The following is a 16,504-nucleotide window of genomic DNA, read 5'->3' as shown; positions in this document are numbered from 1 at the left end:
TTTCTTTTTCCTGAAGCATTTCACTCTTCTTTCTTCACGTTATTCACCTCAGTTAATGCCTCCAGTATCTGAAGGTGCAGATAACCAGCAGACACCTACAGACACTGGGCAGCTACTGTATGACATGGAAGAATGTGCAGGCCAGCCTGGGGATTAGACTTTTCATATACTAAGCATTCTGAGAAGGTATAAATCCTGTCCTGCTCCATCTCACAGATAAGGAACCATTCAGCAGTTCCAAGACTTTCCAACCACAGACTTTTAGGCAGCTCATTCCCAAGCCTGGAATTAAACAGCAGCTGCAAGTGAAACTGTGCCAACACTTGCTGGGAAACGGGCACAGCCTGGGAGATAAATGCCACACAGTTACCGGGTTTAAGACTGCATTCTGTGGTCGGGTGGAGAGGGTTCAGTAATGTATCTGCCATTCTGCTTAGACTCCAAATCCAGAGAAAATGGAAAATATATCAATATAGAACTTGGGTCTTGGGAGGTGACAACCCCTATAGATTGTAAGACTTGTTTTTTTGCTATGTTGTTAATTAGGCCATTTTCATATTTCTTTACATATTGAATAATATATTAGAAATTCTGCGTCCTTTCCCCTCCTTTACCAGCACTGGACTCCTCTGCCATTCAACTGCTGAGGCTGCATCCCAATCCTAACAAGCTTACAGATATGTATACAGACATTGGGGTAACAGTCACCTTGCTGTAGGTCCAGGGGTACCCAGGGCACAAATAAGCACTCACCCAAATCTCACCCTAACTGGCCTTCAGACTGGACCCCCTTAGTTCATAACAAGGTTACAGATATATAGAAACATTGGGGTAACAGTCACCTTGCTGTAGGTCCAGGGGTACCCAGGGCACAAATAAGCACTCACCCCAAATCTCACCCTAACTGGCCTTCAGGCTGGGCCCAGTAGCGGAACTACCAGGGGAGCAGGGGGTGCGAGCGGGCCAGGGCCCGCACCCCCTCAGGGCCCCCCGGCAGCGCCGCAAGCCACTGAAATCCCCAGTAAAATCGCCGTACGGAGGGGGGCGGAGCCCAGCTGCGCGTCACGCACCAGGGCCCGTCCCCCTCTAGGAACGCTACTGTCTGGGCCCCTTAGCTCATAACAAGGTTACAGATACATAGAAACATTGGGGTAACAGTCACCCTCTATAGTTCCAGGGGTACCCAGGGCACAAATAAGCTCTCACCCCAAATCTCACTCTAACTGGCCTTCAGGCTGGGCCCCCTTAGCTCATAACAAGGTTACAGATATATAGAAACATTGGGGTAACAGTCACCTTGCTATAGTTCCAGGGGTACCCAGGGCACAAATAAGCACTCACCCCAAATCTCCCCCTAACTGGCCTTCAGGCTGGGGCCCTTGGCTCATAAGAAGGTTACAGATATATAGAAACATTGGGGTAACAGTCACCCTGCTATAGTTCCAGGGGTACCCAGGGCACAAATAAGCACTCACCCCAAATCTCCCCCTAACAAGGTTACAGATATGACACTGGGTTATACTTGGCCTTCCCCTTTTACAGATTTGGGCCACCTAAGTGGGCCAGTCCCACAGTACAGGTTCCACTGATTTAGGATCATGAAGGGTAAATACACTCAACTGAGGGTAAATGAGCCAAATTATCACCCTGACTTTAATATACATTCCTGCATAATACACAGACGCTACAATCCCACTAACGTTTCTCAATAACTGCAGAATCATCAGTGGGGAAGTTGCAAAATTGCCAGATGTTACCGGATCCGTTGTACATCAGGCACTAATTATACCGATCAGTTCCCTAAAACACAGGACGGGAGGTGGGCGCAATATTTGCAGCAAATCAGAGCAACGGTCAATAAGCCATTGGTCACAGATTGGGTACAGCTGGGCCCTCTTTTTATGGGAGAAATACACTGACTGTATAAAAGTTGGATGGGATTAATCAAGTGTGGCTCACTATTGGGCACCCATCAACATTAAAGGGGATGAAAATCCAAAAACTAGTTGCTACTGCAACAGCTAATGGTAATTGCTACTGAAATCAGAATCTGTTACCGTAATATCTTTCTGATTATGACTCTTGAAAGAATGTAGGAACAGGGAAGAGGAAGCCCCCAAACGTACCGTACTATCCACTGCTTTCACTTTGTTTGTAGGTATGTGCCTTGGGGTGGGGTCGCTTTGTGACAAAATCACGCAGCCCTCTCCCCCGAGTGTTATAATAACCAGCTTGCACCCCTTTTCCAGCAGCAGTGCGCCTGCGATACCGGCGTCCTCAGGACTGTTTACAGGAACAGCAGTTAGAATTTCCGCCTGAGAAAGATAGAAATGTAATGGGAATGACAAAGCCATGGATAAGTCTTGGGTGGTATCTACAAATACTAATTAGCATACTAGGAAACATGCGGGTGGGCCTAGGTGTACCTGTAACATTGTGTATGGGAGAAAGAAGGTGGAATAGAGGGAAGGACAGGTGCAATGTGAAGAGAGGCGGGAAATCAGCTTTCTAGGGATGCACCGAATCCAGGATTGGGTTCGGGATAAGGTCTTTTTCAGCAGGATTCGGATTCGGCTGAATCCTTGTGCCTGGCCGAACCAACTCGGAACCATAATTTGCAAATGCAAATTAGGGACGGGGAGGTAAATTGCATTACTTTCTGTGACAAAACAAGGAAGTAAATAATTTTTCCCCCTTCCCACCCCTAATTTGCATATGAAAATTAGGATTCAGATTCGCTTCGGTATCCAGCCAAATCTTTTGCTAAGTAATCGGGGGTTTGGCCAAATCCAAAATAGTGGATTTGGTGCATCACTACCTCTTTCTGATACAAATGCAGGGTCGGACTGGGGGGCCCGGGGCCCACCGGGACTGCTGTCCAGGGGCCCCCCTCCGGCCCCCTGCACCTCTACTAAAATGCGTCGGCCCAGCAACACCGCCGCTTGGCGCGCATGCGCAACAGCGCCGTTCGGTGCGCATGCGCAACAGCGCCGTTCGGCGCGCATGCGCTGCCGGCGCTGCACATCGCCGGAAATATCTAGAGAAGGGTTCTGGGCCAGTCCGACACTGCACAAATGCTAAATCCTCAAAAATGTTGCTGAGTGTTGTACGATGTCTCACTTCCCATTCTTTATTTCACCGTCACACGCTGTTCTTTCTGCTCATACAATCAGCAAGGCCACGTTTAACATCATTAGTGACCCTCACACGCTGCTTCGTGTCCTATGCTTGTTGTTTTGGGATAACTGCTTTATGAGTACAGTGTATTCTGTATGTCCCTGCACATGTGCCCCCTGGGTTTCCCTAATCCAAATAGATCAGAAAAGTACAGACTGTACGTAGATTATCCTTAAAGGAGAACTAAACCCTAAACATGAATATGGCTAAAATGCCATATTTTATATAGTGAACTTATTGCACCAGCCTAAAGTTTCAGCTTGTCAATAGCAGCAATGATCCAGGGCTTCAAACTTGTCACAGGGGGTCACCATCTTGGAAAGTGTCTGTGACACTCACATGCTCAGTGGGCTCTGAGCAGCTGTTGAGAAGCTAAACTTAGGGGTCGTCACTAATTATCCAGCAGAAAATGAGGTTCCCCTGTAATATAAGCTGATGCTACAGGTCCGATTATTAAATTCTGATGCTAATTGCACTGGTTTCTGTGCTGCCATGTAGTAATTATCTGTATTATTACTAATCAGCCTTATATTGTGACATTTCTATTCTATGTGTACTGTATATTGTGAGTGGGTCCCTAAGCTCAGTAAGTGACAGCAACACAGAGCATGTGCAGTGAATCAGCAGAAAAGAAGATGGGGAGCTACTGGGGCATCTTTGGAGACACATATCTTTACTACTAAAGGGCTTTGGTTGCCTTGGGCTGGTACAGAAGCATAATACATAATGTATAACATTTCTAGTAACTTCTTTAGTTAAGCTTTGGTTCTACCTTAAATGTGTCTTTGTTCCGTGTGTGTGCAACTAAGACAGTAGAATATTATAGCACAGCTTACTGTCTGTACATAATGCTCCCTGTGCATTTGTCTCTATATGTATGGGTGGGAGGATGAGGATATATCATAATGGGGTGAGACATTATGTAGACACCCACCCATGGCTCACCTCACTCTCGTTGCAGCAGAAGATATCCGAATGAGTGAAAAATTCAGGGTCTAGATGTGGAATGGCTGGAGCTGGGTTGAATATCGTCTTAACTTGAGTTGAAATACAAAAAAAAAAAAGATGTATTGTGACTGTCATGTGATATCGAAACCCTGAGCATATACAGTAGGAAAGTAATGATACACAGCAGCCTCCTCCGCTACAAGTCAATGTGTTTGTATAGGTATCTCTATAACGTAAACTGCCAATACAAACCTCTTTATCTAAGGATTCAGCATGGCACAGGTGTAAGGAAGAATAGCCAGAATTAGGTGGAAGCCCCTGCCCCTTAGAGCTTTCAATCTAAGTGCGGGTAATTTACAGGTACAAAAAGAAGACTGATTACATAATTAGATGTACTCTAATTAGGGATGCACCGAATCCAGGATTCGGTTTGGGATTCGGCCTTTTTCAGCAGCATTCAGATTCGGTCAAATCTTTCTGCCCGGCCAAACCAAATCCTAATTTGCATATGCAAAATAGGGGCTGGTAGGGAAATTGCGTGATTTTGTTGTCAGAAAACAAGGAAGTAAAAAATGTTTTCCCCTTCCCACCCTGCAGACCTGCAGACTCAGGGTGGGATTCAGCCAGATTTTTCACGAAGGACTCGACCGAATCCAAAATAGTGGATTCGGTGCATCCCTAACTCTAATCAAACCAAATGCACAGTTTAGAATCTATGTGTATTTGTCTGATGCACATTTAGCACAAATGGGTATTTTTATTTTTATATAATAGAGGCAGCATTACACAAGTGCCTGGAGGCAGCCAAACAGATCCACAGGCAGAACAACTGATTTAACCCTGGAAAGGTCAGTAAGCCTGCAGGGCAGACTATTAAAGGGTTTACTAATAAAACAAATACTGTAGTACCATGTTAGCCAGTAGCAAAAATAACAAATAAAAAAAAAAACAAATAAAAAAAGTATTGTAAAAGTGATACCTATATTGGCTAACAATAAAAATAGATTGCAAGTAGGGATGCACCGAATCCACTTTTTTGAATTCGGCCGAACCCCCGAAGCCTTTGCGAAAGATTCGGCCGAATACCAAACCAAATCCGAACCCTAATTTGCACATGCAAATTAAGGTAAGGAAGGGGAAAACATTTTTTTCACGTGATTTCCCTCCCCACCCCTAATTTACATATGCAAATTAGGATTTGGATTCGGCCAGGCAGAAGGATTCGGCCGAATCCGAATCCTGCTGAAAAAGGCAGAATCCTGAACCGAATCCTGGATTCGGTGTATCCGTATTTTGCCTGACGAAGGGGCCTTGGTGCTCCGAAACCTTGCAATGTATTCTTATTGTTAGCCAATATAGGTATCACTTTTTGCAGCATAGCAAATGCCCATGCAGTTAGGGTCACTGGCACTCTGACCTTCAAAGAGAGTGGAGCTTAAAGCCTGGCATTAACGGCCTAAAACTGCTAATATCTCAGAAACCACTAAAAATAGAAAATAAATATAAGTTGCTCAGAGAAGCACTCTAGGTACAATTATATTATTTAATTTTTTTCAGGTTTAAATACCCTTTGAGGCTACTGAAGTGACACAGTGGATATGGTGCAGGGGTTCTTGTGATGGGAATATGTTGGCAGCCTGTCCCATGGGCCTGTAGTCTGGGCCTGGTAACAGGTGGTGGCAGAAGTGAGTTAAATACAGAATGGATTTTTATTTTGCCCCAGGCATAGATTTGTGGGAAGGCCACAAAGGCTCGGGTCTAGGGCGGAAGGATTCTAGGGGCGGCATGCAACCCAGCCACACCCACATTGGCTCCTAAGCACTGGGGAAACAGAAGGGATTAGATAGTTCTTCAAATTCCCAACATGCCAATCTTCAGTGCTCTAGACCCGATGATGGAAATTTTCAAGTTTCAAGGGGAGGGGGACGGGGGCAACGAGCAGTGGCGGGCCTAGGGGTGCCTGATACTGTATGTAAATCCAGCCCTGTTGCCCCCCAGAGTTTGGCTACTGATTATTTCTCATCGAATGGGCGCAGCCAACAGAAGATTATCTGGAATAAACTGCACCAGCTTCATGGCCTGTGGCAACCTGGCAGATTTGCTGAAGCCCGACGCACACACACACACACACGGGTTCCATCAGACCTTACGCACTGGAATTGTTTTTTATAAAGAGCCTTGATTGCTAATAAATGACAAATGCGTTCCCCTGGCAGAAGAGAATGGCAGGCAGCAGATCAAAACATCTCTGGGCTTTATACGGCTTGTTAATAGGCAGCCCGCTGAGCCCATGTGCCCCTACATCAGCCCGTGCCCCAAATGGCTCTGCTCCTGCTCACTCCTTACACTGCCATCTGGCTTGCTTACTTTTGGCTAGCAAAAGATGCTGGGAACTGTTTTTCAACATTGGCTGTAGTAGACCTATAGGGGGTTATGTAATAAAATACACTAAGTTTGCCCAGGAGCAGTAATCCATAGCAACCAATCAGAAGGTAGAAATTACTGGTCACCTGTTCAAAAGCAAAGATCCAATTGGTTGCTATGGGTTACTGCTCCTGGGCAAACTGTGCATTTTATTGCATATGGGGATTAAAGTGATACTAACACTAAAAAATTTTTTTTCAAAATATGGTGAGCAACATGTTGTTTGGGGATCAATGGTCTATTATTGAGCAGAAGAAAGACCCAGGGGAGACATGGGCATTTTCCAGTTTCAGGTACTATGTAAAGCCAAGATGCACTGCATATTAATATTTGGTACATTACCTCCACTGGAATGGGCCATTTTCAGGGCCTCTAAGGAAATCTCAGGCCTTATCTCCAACTGGCACACCATTACTTTGGCCTTGCTTATAGCAGCGGAGGCTCTCTTTAAGTCCTCAGAGTCCAGCAGCAAATTGGCACCAGCCACTATTACAATAGCATTCTGGCCTTAACAAAAGGATAAAGCAATTAGTGATGTAGTAAGACCCCCCACCCCAAGCCACAGTAGAAAATAAGGACAATTTCTCTGCACTAAGCAAAATTCAGCAGGAACAGCCCCCCCCCCAAGTTTGCTCATAGTCTGTACACAGAGATACCATAAAACTATGGCAGCATGGGTATTCCCCTGTACTAAGCACAATTCAGCAGGAACAGCCCCTAAGTTTGCTCATAGTCTGTACAGAGAGAAACCATAAAACTATGGCAGCATAGGTATTCCCCTGTACTAAGCACAATTCAGCAGGAACAGCCCCTAAGTTTGCTCGTAGTCTGTACAGAGAGAAAACTATGGCAGCATAGGTATTCTAGAAGTAGAAGGTATTCCCTAGGGTTGCCACCTGGCCGGTAAAAATGATGGCCGATCCCAATTTTATTAATAGGGAAAATACATAAATATTTAGGAAAGCTGGTATTTTTTTCAAGAAAAGGTGGCAACCCTAGTATTCCCCTGTACTAAGCACAATTCAGCAGGAACAGCCCATAAATTTGCTCATAATCTATACAGAGAGATACCATAAAACTATAGCAGCATAGATATTCCCCTGTACTAACCACAATTCAGTAGGAACAGCCCCTAAGTTTGTTCATAGCCTGTAAAGAGAGATACCATAAAACTATGGCAGCATAGGTATTCCCCTGTACTAAGCACAATTCAGCAGTGAAAAAAGTGTACAGTTGCCCTTTAATAGGTGTTCAGTTAGAACACGGACATAAAGGAACAGCCTGCATTAAAACTTTACAGTTCAAATAAAAGCAAAGGAAGCTTTCAGAGGTTCCAGCAAGATATAAAACGGTTGTGATATTAAATGAAGGCGCCAGTCAGATAGTGAGCCTATTAAACATGCTAATATTCTTGCTTGCTACGGTCTTTCAGTCTGGTTGGCTCAGCCAAGGCCCTAATTACCCTGCTGAACATAAAGTTCCCGATTACATGGGCCTTTTACAAGAATTACCCACCTTCAGTGTTCACAGTGATAGAAGCTGCTCCAGTGGCGGCCTCTGTTGTCTGGCCCACAAAGTCTGCAACAGAGAGATCATGGTAAGTGCCAAGATAATGTTCTGCCTTTTACTACATTACTGCAAAGCCGAAAAAAGAGCTTGTATTTAAATATAAAAGTGTGCTAATAATAAAGCTTTTGTTTGAGAACGATCCAAAAATCCTACACAAACCACTGTTATTTTGGCCACGGTAATGAGGCCAATTTAAAATGAAAAGATTTTTCTTCCCCATTTCTTAAGTTATATTTATAGGGAGCAGATGTGCTGAACTGGGGTCTGAAGAGAGAATTATCCAGCACACGCTACAATTTACATACAATACCTCCTCACCAATCAAAATATAAATAAATATCAAAATATAAAGTGCAGGCCCAGCTGTTGCTAATGATGTATATACAGCAGGATTCCTGGGGTTACAGACACTATGGAGCTAGCTGCAGAATGCATTTCCAAATTGAATTGCTACAGAATGCAGTTTCTGTCTGTCTCTTTCAGTTGTCTGGGTCTGACACTTAAAGGAGAACTAAACCCTAAAAATGAATATGGCTAAAATTGCCATATTTTATATTCTGAACTTATTGCACCAGCCAAAAGTTTCAGTATGGGGCATTCCGACGGGTCTCCCTGATCGATATCAGGTGAAAAATCGGGCAGATATAGATCGGGCAGGTTTGTGGTGATCGAGGAAACGCATTGGCTAGTTGATGTGGTCCTCGTCCAGTTGGCGCCCATTTCCTTTTTTGTAATCCGATCGTTTGGCCCTAGGGCGATTTTATCATGTATGGCTACCTTTAGTCTCCATTGTTCTTAGACCACAACTTTCCTCATTGATTCCCCCTGGTTTTGTTATAATGTCCAGACTAGTGGTGGGTGACAACCTAGTGGCCTGACTTAACTGGAGGTGTTGCCAGACATATTGAGAGTATAAAGAGCAAGTTGCAACTACATCTAAGGGTAAGGGCACACGGGCAGATTCGAGGAGATTAGTTGCCCAGCGACAAATCTCCTCTTCTTCGGGGCGAAAATCTCCCTGAACTGCCTTCCCCTACCTTCCAGCCGGCTATAATGAAAAATCACCAGCGGGATGGCACTATGCCCCCCCCCCTGCGTTTTCCGAAGTTGCCTCACAAGGAAACTTCGGAAAATGAATCATCGTGAGTTCCATTACGCTGGCGATTTTTCATTATAGCCGGCGGGAAGGTAGGGTAAGGCAGTTTGGGGAGATTGTCGCCCCGAAGAAGAGGCGATTTGTCGCCGGTGCTACTAATTTCCCTGAATCTGCCCGTGTGGCCTTACTCTCAAGGCTCCAGCAGAGGTTAGCAATGGACAACAGTGCAGTAGCTGAAAGACGAAATTACCTACATGTAACATCTTAAAGGTGGCCTACACGCTACAATTACTTTTTCTTGGAAAACATATTTTTAGGAAATATCATTTGTTTCAATACACACGTGTAGAGCTGAATTGTTACTTAGATATAGAGGTGGAAACAATAAAATTCTACTTGTATCTGACAATTCAGCACTAACAATGGCCGGTGTTCAGGTGCCTTCAAAGGAGCCCGATCAAAATTTTCCACCAGGGCCAATCGATATCCAAGTCTTCTGCCGATATCGGTCATCTCGTCTCCCACCATACACACACCGAATACCGTACAGAAATCAGTTTTGTATGATATTATCGGTGCGTCTATGGCCACCTTTACTCTTCACGTGGAATGATAAATGCCTATTGCAGATGCAGAGATTGATGACCCCCTCTTTTTGTGGAACATGTCTGGACTGAATCAGTTATCAGATTCCAAAAAAGGGCAGAGAGAGAGAGAGACAAATAATGCTAACTACTAAAATACTGCAGCCAATTCTATAAAATAATGAGAGTATGTCTCAAACAGCATCAGATTTAAACCAGGAAGGAAATGGGCAGCCAGGGAGGGGCCTGCTGATCTTATCTAGCATTCATTTCCAGCACCAAAATTAGACCCATCCGCTAAACTGAACCTGAGAGATTTATACAAGGTGTGGTGGGACAGGGCTGTAACATGGGTGTGGGCCATGGACATACAATGGCTTTTTGTTCTATATAAATATATATATATATAGCCTTCATATCAGTGCCAGGCTGGGTTTGACACTACAAAATCCAACGAATGTCAATAAAAAAAATGCCATGCAAAAAAACTCATATTAGTTTGTTGGTCTACAATGTAGTTTGTTGGTTTACAAAGGAGACGGGTCCTTTAAATGTTCTTGAACTACAACTCCCTGCAAGTAGGAGGAAGTCAATTAGGGAAGTGCAGCTACTGCCCAAAGCCATACTAACCCATAATTACAGTGGAAATGTGACAGGAACAGGCTGCACCTTTAAAACTGTCACTAAAGCCTCCATTTTATTTTTGGCTGGCCCACTACCGAGTGTCTGTGGCATTGCACATGCTCAAAGCAGTCAGGGCTGCTGCAGAGAAGCATTTCAGACATCATACCAGAAAGTGGAGTAATACCTGGCACCTTAATCTACGTATAGGGACAATATATGGTGCATTACTATTCCTGGGGGGTAACTAGAGCCTCACAGGCCATTAAGGGGCACCTGCACGTTAAATAGTTTACCCTAATATAGCCAGCACTAAGGTTGCGGGAAACAATAGTGGCAGGGGCATTTATTTTGAAAAAAACTAATGTTTCATCCAACTGGAGTGAGGGCTCTATTAGCATTAACAGGTGACAGATGCCCTTTAAAAGGTGGATACAATGCAGCAGGGCAGTATACACAGGGAAGCAGACCAGTCTGGGTGCAGAAATATCATTACAGGTATGGGATCCATTATCAGGAAACCCGTTATCCAGAAAGCTCCAAACTACAGAAAGGCTGTCTCCCATAGGTTCCATTTTATCCATATAATACAAATTTTTACAAATTACTTTTTCTCTGTAATAATAAAACAGTAGCTTGTACTTGACCCCAACTAAGATATAATTAATCCTTATTGGAAGCAAAACCAGCATATTGGGTTTATTTAATGTTTAAATGATTTTCTAGTAGACTTAAGGTATGAAGATTCAAATTATGGAAAGATCCGGTACCCTGAGAAACCCCCCCAGGTCCCAAGCATTCTGGATTACAGGTCCCATACCTGTATTTGGCTCACTGGGGGTACCCAACATACTAGCACCCCAGTGCTTTATCCTTTACATGTTATTTTTCAGTCCAATGAATCTGATAATCTACATATAAAAAAATCACAGCTAAAAAACAGCAAAAACAAAAGGGGTTTTACCTGTAGAAACAAGGTTCTTGGCGAAATTTCCAATATAATCGTTCCCAAAAGAATCCTTGCCAACCTAGGGAAGATAACTAGAGCTGACACTTTGTGCCGTCATATAAAGGGAACATGTACCTATATAAAATTGACTGAATTATTTTCCTGCCTATTCAGTCTGTCTCCAACTACATTTTAACTTTAATTTAACTTTTAGTATCCTGTAGAGAGTGATATTCTAAGACAATTTGCAATCCGTTTTCATTTTTATTATTTGTGGTTTTTGAGTTATTTAGCTTGTTATTCAGCAGCTTTCCAGTTTGCAATTTCAGAAATCATATAAAGGGAACATGTACCTATATAAAATTGACTAAATTATTTTCCTGCCTATTCAGCCTGTCTCCAACTACATTTTAACTTTAATTTAACTTTTAGTATCCTGTAGAGAGTGATATTCTAAAACAATTTGCAATCCGTTTTCATTTTTGTTATTTGTGGTTTTTGAGTTATTTAGCTTGTTATTCAGCAGCTTTCCAGTTTGCAATTTCAGAAATCTGGTTGCTAGGGTCAAAATTACCCTAGCAAACATGCACTGATTTGCATAAGAGACTGGCATATGAATAGGAGAGGGCTGAATAGAAATATGAGTAATAAAAAGTAGGAATAACAATAAATTTCTAGTTTTACAAAGCATTTGTTTTAGATGGGGTCAGTGACCCCCACTTGGAAGATAGAGAGAGTCATAAGAAGGAGGCAAATGATTAAAAAAGTATAACAAATAATGAAGACCAATTGAAAAGTTGCACAAGTTCTACATAATACTAAAAGTTAACTTAAAGGTCAACCACCCCTTTAATGAACACTGGGGTGAGCTGAGTACCTTACAGCCAATTAGAATTTTGCTTGTGTTAGGTGCCATGTACAGTAGTTGATTAGACGTAATTGTTGATTGGTTGCTATGCTGTAAAATATGAACCACCCCCAGTTTCTGGGTTGGGGTCAAATATTAGTGAGACTATTTTCAGAGTCATTGGACTTAGGGCCCTTACCCACGGGCTTTTGAAGCTGCGCTACCCTGCGTTCCGGTATTATGCGTTCAGCCGCAGGGGAGCGCAGGAATAGACGCTCTGAATTATTTTCAATATGGCTATCCTCGTTCCATGGGAGTTTTAAACCTGCAGGCCAAATAGTTGATCCCAGCCAATAACCTGCCGATTAACTTTTATTAGCCCATCTATGGCCAGCTTTAGTTTGCAACATAGCTATGCCCCCTGCCTATTCCCCCCCCTCATCGCACATGGTTGCACCCACCGTCCTCCTTACCGACTGGATTGCAGCACAGTATCCCTTTGATAAATCTATTTGCAAAGAGACCCATTCTAAGTGAAATGCTTTTAAGCTATGTCCTTTAATTGTTAGGAGAATATTAAAAAAGGTATTTACAGGGGACGCTCCTGCTTCTGGAGCCGAGACACTGCCCGGGAAGGGAAAGGAATTTCCTTGTGTCTGACATAGGAACAAGTTCATGAGATGCCAGAATTCACATTTTTAGAAGTGGAATTTCACAAAAAAAAGGAATAAACAGAGAGCTTCCAGGAACAGCAGGCGCCACCGAGGGATCATTTTGGCGTGGGTCCAAAATAACCAGAACAAATAAATGTCCTATCTAATGGAGCTGCTGATAAATAGACTGGATTCCATTCTTTCTGTTTTTTAACAACAAGGTCACCATCAGAATCCCCCCCCCCCCATGGTGGGATGCTGGGAGCTGGTTGGAACCCTGATTATATGTCCGTAGTACTTTTATCTCTGTTTTATACCCAAAGGGAAACTTTATGCTTGCGGCTCAGGCATATTCCTTGTTTGCTACTTCAAAGATGCCATAGAAAAACACAATGGCACACAGGATATTCTAATCAGCCAGGTCCTTAAAGAAATTAAGTATAAAGTATAAAAATGAAAACTGGGTAAATAAATAGGCTGCACAAAATAAAAAATGTTTCTAATATAGTTAGTTATCCATAAATGTTATGTATAAAGGTTAGAGTGACTGGATCTGTAACATAACAGCCAGAACACTACTTTCTGCTTTGCAGCTCTCTTGCTTTCCATTGATTGGTTACCAGGCAGTAAACCAATCAGTGACTTAAGGGCATACCTCCCAACTGTCCTATTTTTAGAGGGACAGAAAAGTCCAGTTTTTCTCTGCACTGAACAGCCAGAAAAATAAACAAAGTTTATAACTTAATTGGCTTTTGGCAGAGAGCCCAGAACAGCCACACCAGAACATGCATTTGTACCAATTCAAATGTAGCAAATAAGTAATTGTAACAATATAAGATAACAGGTCCCTTTGGAAAAGTTAGACAGCTTTAAGGGCAATTCACCTTCATTAGCAAAACTGTAATAACTGGAAAAAAAAATGCAGAAATATGTTCTAACTTTTCTAACCAGTGAAATTTTTTTTAAATGAATATGGTAATTAAGGGGTGTGGCCACAAAAAATAGGCGTGGTCAAAAATCGCCACGCTACACGCTGCAAGTTTTTTGTCCCTCTTTTTTTTCAAAATATTGGGAGGTATGCTTGAGGGGGGGCACATGGGTCAACTGTTGATTTTTGAAACAACTGAATGTTGAGGATCAATTGTAAACTCAATGAACAGAGCTGAAAAGCAGGAAGTAGTGTTCTGTTCTTTTATAGAGTCCTGCAGCGGGTTCGGTACCCGCGAGTTACCCGCAAGAAAAGCGGGAACCCTGCGGAATGAGGGGAGGATTTTCAGGTCCTGGTATAGCCGCTGGTCTGCAGGTTGCGGGCCTCATCTAATTTTCTTTTCTTATGTAATATTGTCTATATTTTACTCCTTTTAAAGTTTTGCAAAACGTGTTTCTGTCCCGCCCAATTTTGATGACATCACATCCCGTTTGCAACACCATCACTTTCTGTTTGATGGTGGTCGGCGGGTTGCGGGTCGGGTTGTGGATAAGGCAGTTACGGATTTGTGTCGGGTAGCGGAAAATGGGAAAATGTACAGGTTGAGCTTTGGGTCGTGGGCTGCGGGTTTGGGTCTTAGAAATTGGTTCCACGTAGGACTCTATTCTGTTCACACCAGCCTTTATACATTACATTTTAGAAACATTATAATTTTGCACATCTATTTGCCTAGTTTCTATTTTTACACTGAACTGTTCCTTTAATCAGACTATCCTGATGAAATATCCTTCATTACTGGCATCACCGTGCTATTCAGTAGAATGGGAAGTGCACTGCCAATGATGCTCCATTGAGGCAAGAAAGGCTGACAATCATTCTCTAGTGGTACTTGTTCAATAGCCGCTATGATGTGCCACAAACAGAATGGAAATTATTTTGAAGCAATGCCACTGACTAAAGGTGGCCATACATGGGCAGATCTGCTCATTTGGAGAGGTCGCCAAATTAGTGGATCTTGTCCTGACATGCCCACCTAGAGTGGGTAATATTGGGCTGATCTGACTGTGCGGGCCCTAGAAATGCAGACAGTCGGTGCGAGGACCGCAACAACGGTTCATTGAAGCGGTCCTCGATCAAACAGGATTTTTAAACCTGCCTGATCGACATCTGCCCAATTTTAACTTGATCTGTTAGCGGCCCATGTATGGCAAACTATGCACAAAAGGCACATCCAATAGGACTGAATACAGCATGGCCTTTTGTGCAAGTTAGTTGGGCTGGTGCTACAAAGAAGCAGCTATTTCCTATGGGACAGGAGGTCACACAGCTGATAGTAAATGCAACAAAGTAACTTTAATCTGAGGATAAATGGGTGCAATAAGAATGGACACTCTGTTACCTTGCAAACCATTGCGGTCTTTGCACCAAGCCGAGCTGCCTGGATACACTGGTTTGCGCCTTTGCCCCCAAAACCGATGAAAAACTTGCTGCCGTGGATGGTCTCCCCAGCTTTGGGAAGACGGGGCGTCACACTGAAATGAAACAGAACACAGATATCATTGTGATTCTCAGTCAATTAGATACACAAACATCTTGGATCGTTACTGCTCAGTAGTGATAAATGTCCAGCAGGATTTATTAAACCGACCCAGAGATTTTTCCTCAGATATTTATTGGGAGGCCCCACACATGGGTCAATAATAGTGATGAGCAAATTTATTTGCCAGCCATGGATTTGCGGCTATGGAGGGATTGGCACCCTCATATTGGAAGTAGAAAAAGCAAGCACTGGCACTCAAAAGGCAGGTGCAAGCAGAGACAAGCCCATTAGCAGAAAAATCGACGTTTTGGGGTTAGACCTATGCTTGATAAAGGGGTCTAACCCCAAAACGTCACTTTTTCTGCTAATAAATACGCAAGGGCTTGTCCCTGCTTGCACCTGCCTTTTGAGTGCCAGTGATTCCTTTTTCATAAGAAAAACCGCCCATTGAGTTTAATAAATTAGTACAAAAAAAGTCGCCATAAGAAAAAACGCCCATTGACTTTAATACATTCGTACAAAAAAGTCGCCATAAGAAAAAACGCCCATTGACTTTAATACATTCGTACAAAAAAAGTCACCATAAGAAAAAACGCCCATTGACTTTAATACATTAGTACAAAAAAAGTCGCCATAAGAAAAAACGCCCATTGACTTTAATACATTCGTACAAAAAAAGTCACCATAAGAAAAAACGCTCATTGACTTTAATACATTAGTACAGAAAAAAGTCGCCATAAGAAAAAAGTCCGTTGACTTTAATACATTAGTACAAAAAAAGTCGCTTAAGAAAAACCGCCAATTGATTTTAATGCATTTGAAGAAAAAAAGTCAACATATGAAAAATGTCAATTGACTTTAATACATTCGTACAAAAAAAAGTCTCTATAAGAAAAAATGCCCATTGACTTTAATACATTTGGAGAAAGAAAAATTATGGCATGGGTAAAAATGGCAACTGACTCCAATGCGTTTTGCGAAGTTACGCCATTTCGCAAATTTTTCTCTCATCGCTAGCTAATAACTGCCAAGTCCATTTGGAGGGGTCAAGCTGGTGGCCTGTATTGGATCATATATGGACAATTCAAGCAGACCTGGCTTAAGTTAGGAGAGCCCAGTGGGGTTGTTTATAATTATTCCCAGTGAAAGAACAGCCAATACAATGAAT

The 16,504-nt window shown here is 42.8% G+C and overlaps 2 protein-coding genes across 2 annotated transcripts in view; one reads left to right on the top strand and one right to left on the bottom strand.

Annotated features, from left to right (window-relative positions):
- Positions 1-16,504, bottom strand: part of rbks.L (ribokinase L homeolog) — a 39,684-nt gene that overhangs the window by 14,907 nt on the left and 8,273 nt on the right. Inside the window, 6 exon segments of the mRNA NM_001095258.1 lie at positions 2,127-2,315; positions 4,123-4,214; positions 6,892-7,056; positions 8,065-8,127; positions 11,384-11,447; positions 15,196-15,328. Coding sequence (NP_001088727.1) covers positions 2,127-2,315; positions 4,123-4,214; positions 6,892-7,056; positions 8,065-8,127; positions 11,384-11,447; positions 15,196-15,328 — 706 coding nt within the window.
- Positions 8,080-16,504, top strand: part of babam2.L (BRISC and BRCA1 A complex member 2 L homeolog) — a 126,494-nt gene continuing 118,069 nt past the window's right edge. The window contains exon 1 of the mRNA XM_018261884.2: positions 8,080-8,146. The gene's annotated coding sequence lies outside the window, so the exon portion shown is untranslated. The remainder of the gene's footprint in view (positions 8,147-16,504) is intronic.

This window comes from Xenopus laevis, chromosome 5L (genome assembly GCF_017654675.1).
Source record: "Xenopus laevis strain J_2021 chromosome 5L, Xenopus_laevis_v10.1, whole genome shotgun sequence".
NCBI classification, from domain to species: domain Eukaryota; kingdom Metazoa; phylum Chordata; class Amphibia; order Anura; family Pipidae; genus Xenopus; species Xenopus laevis.
This window is presented reverse-complemented; position numbering and strand designations above follow the sequence as displayed.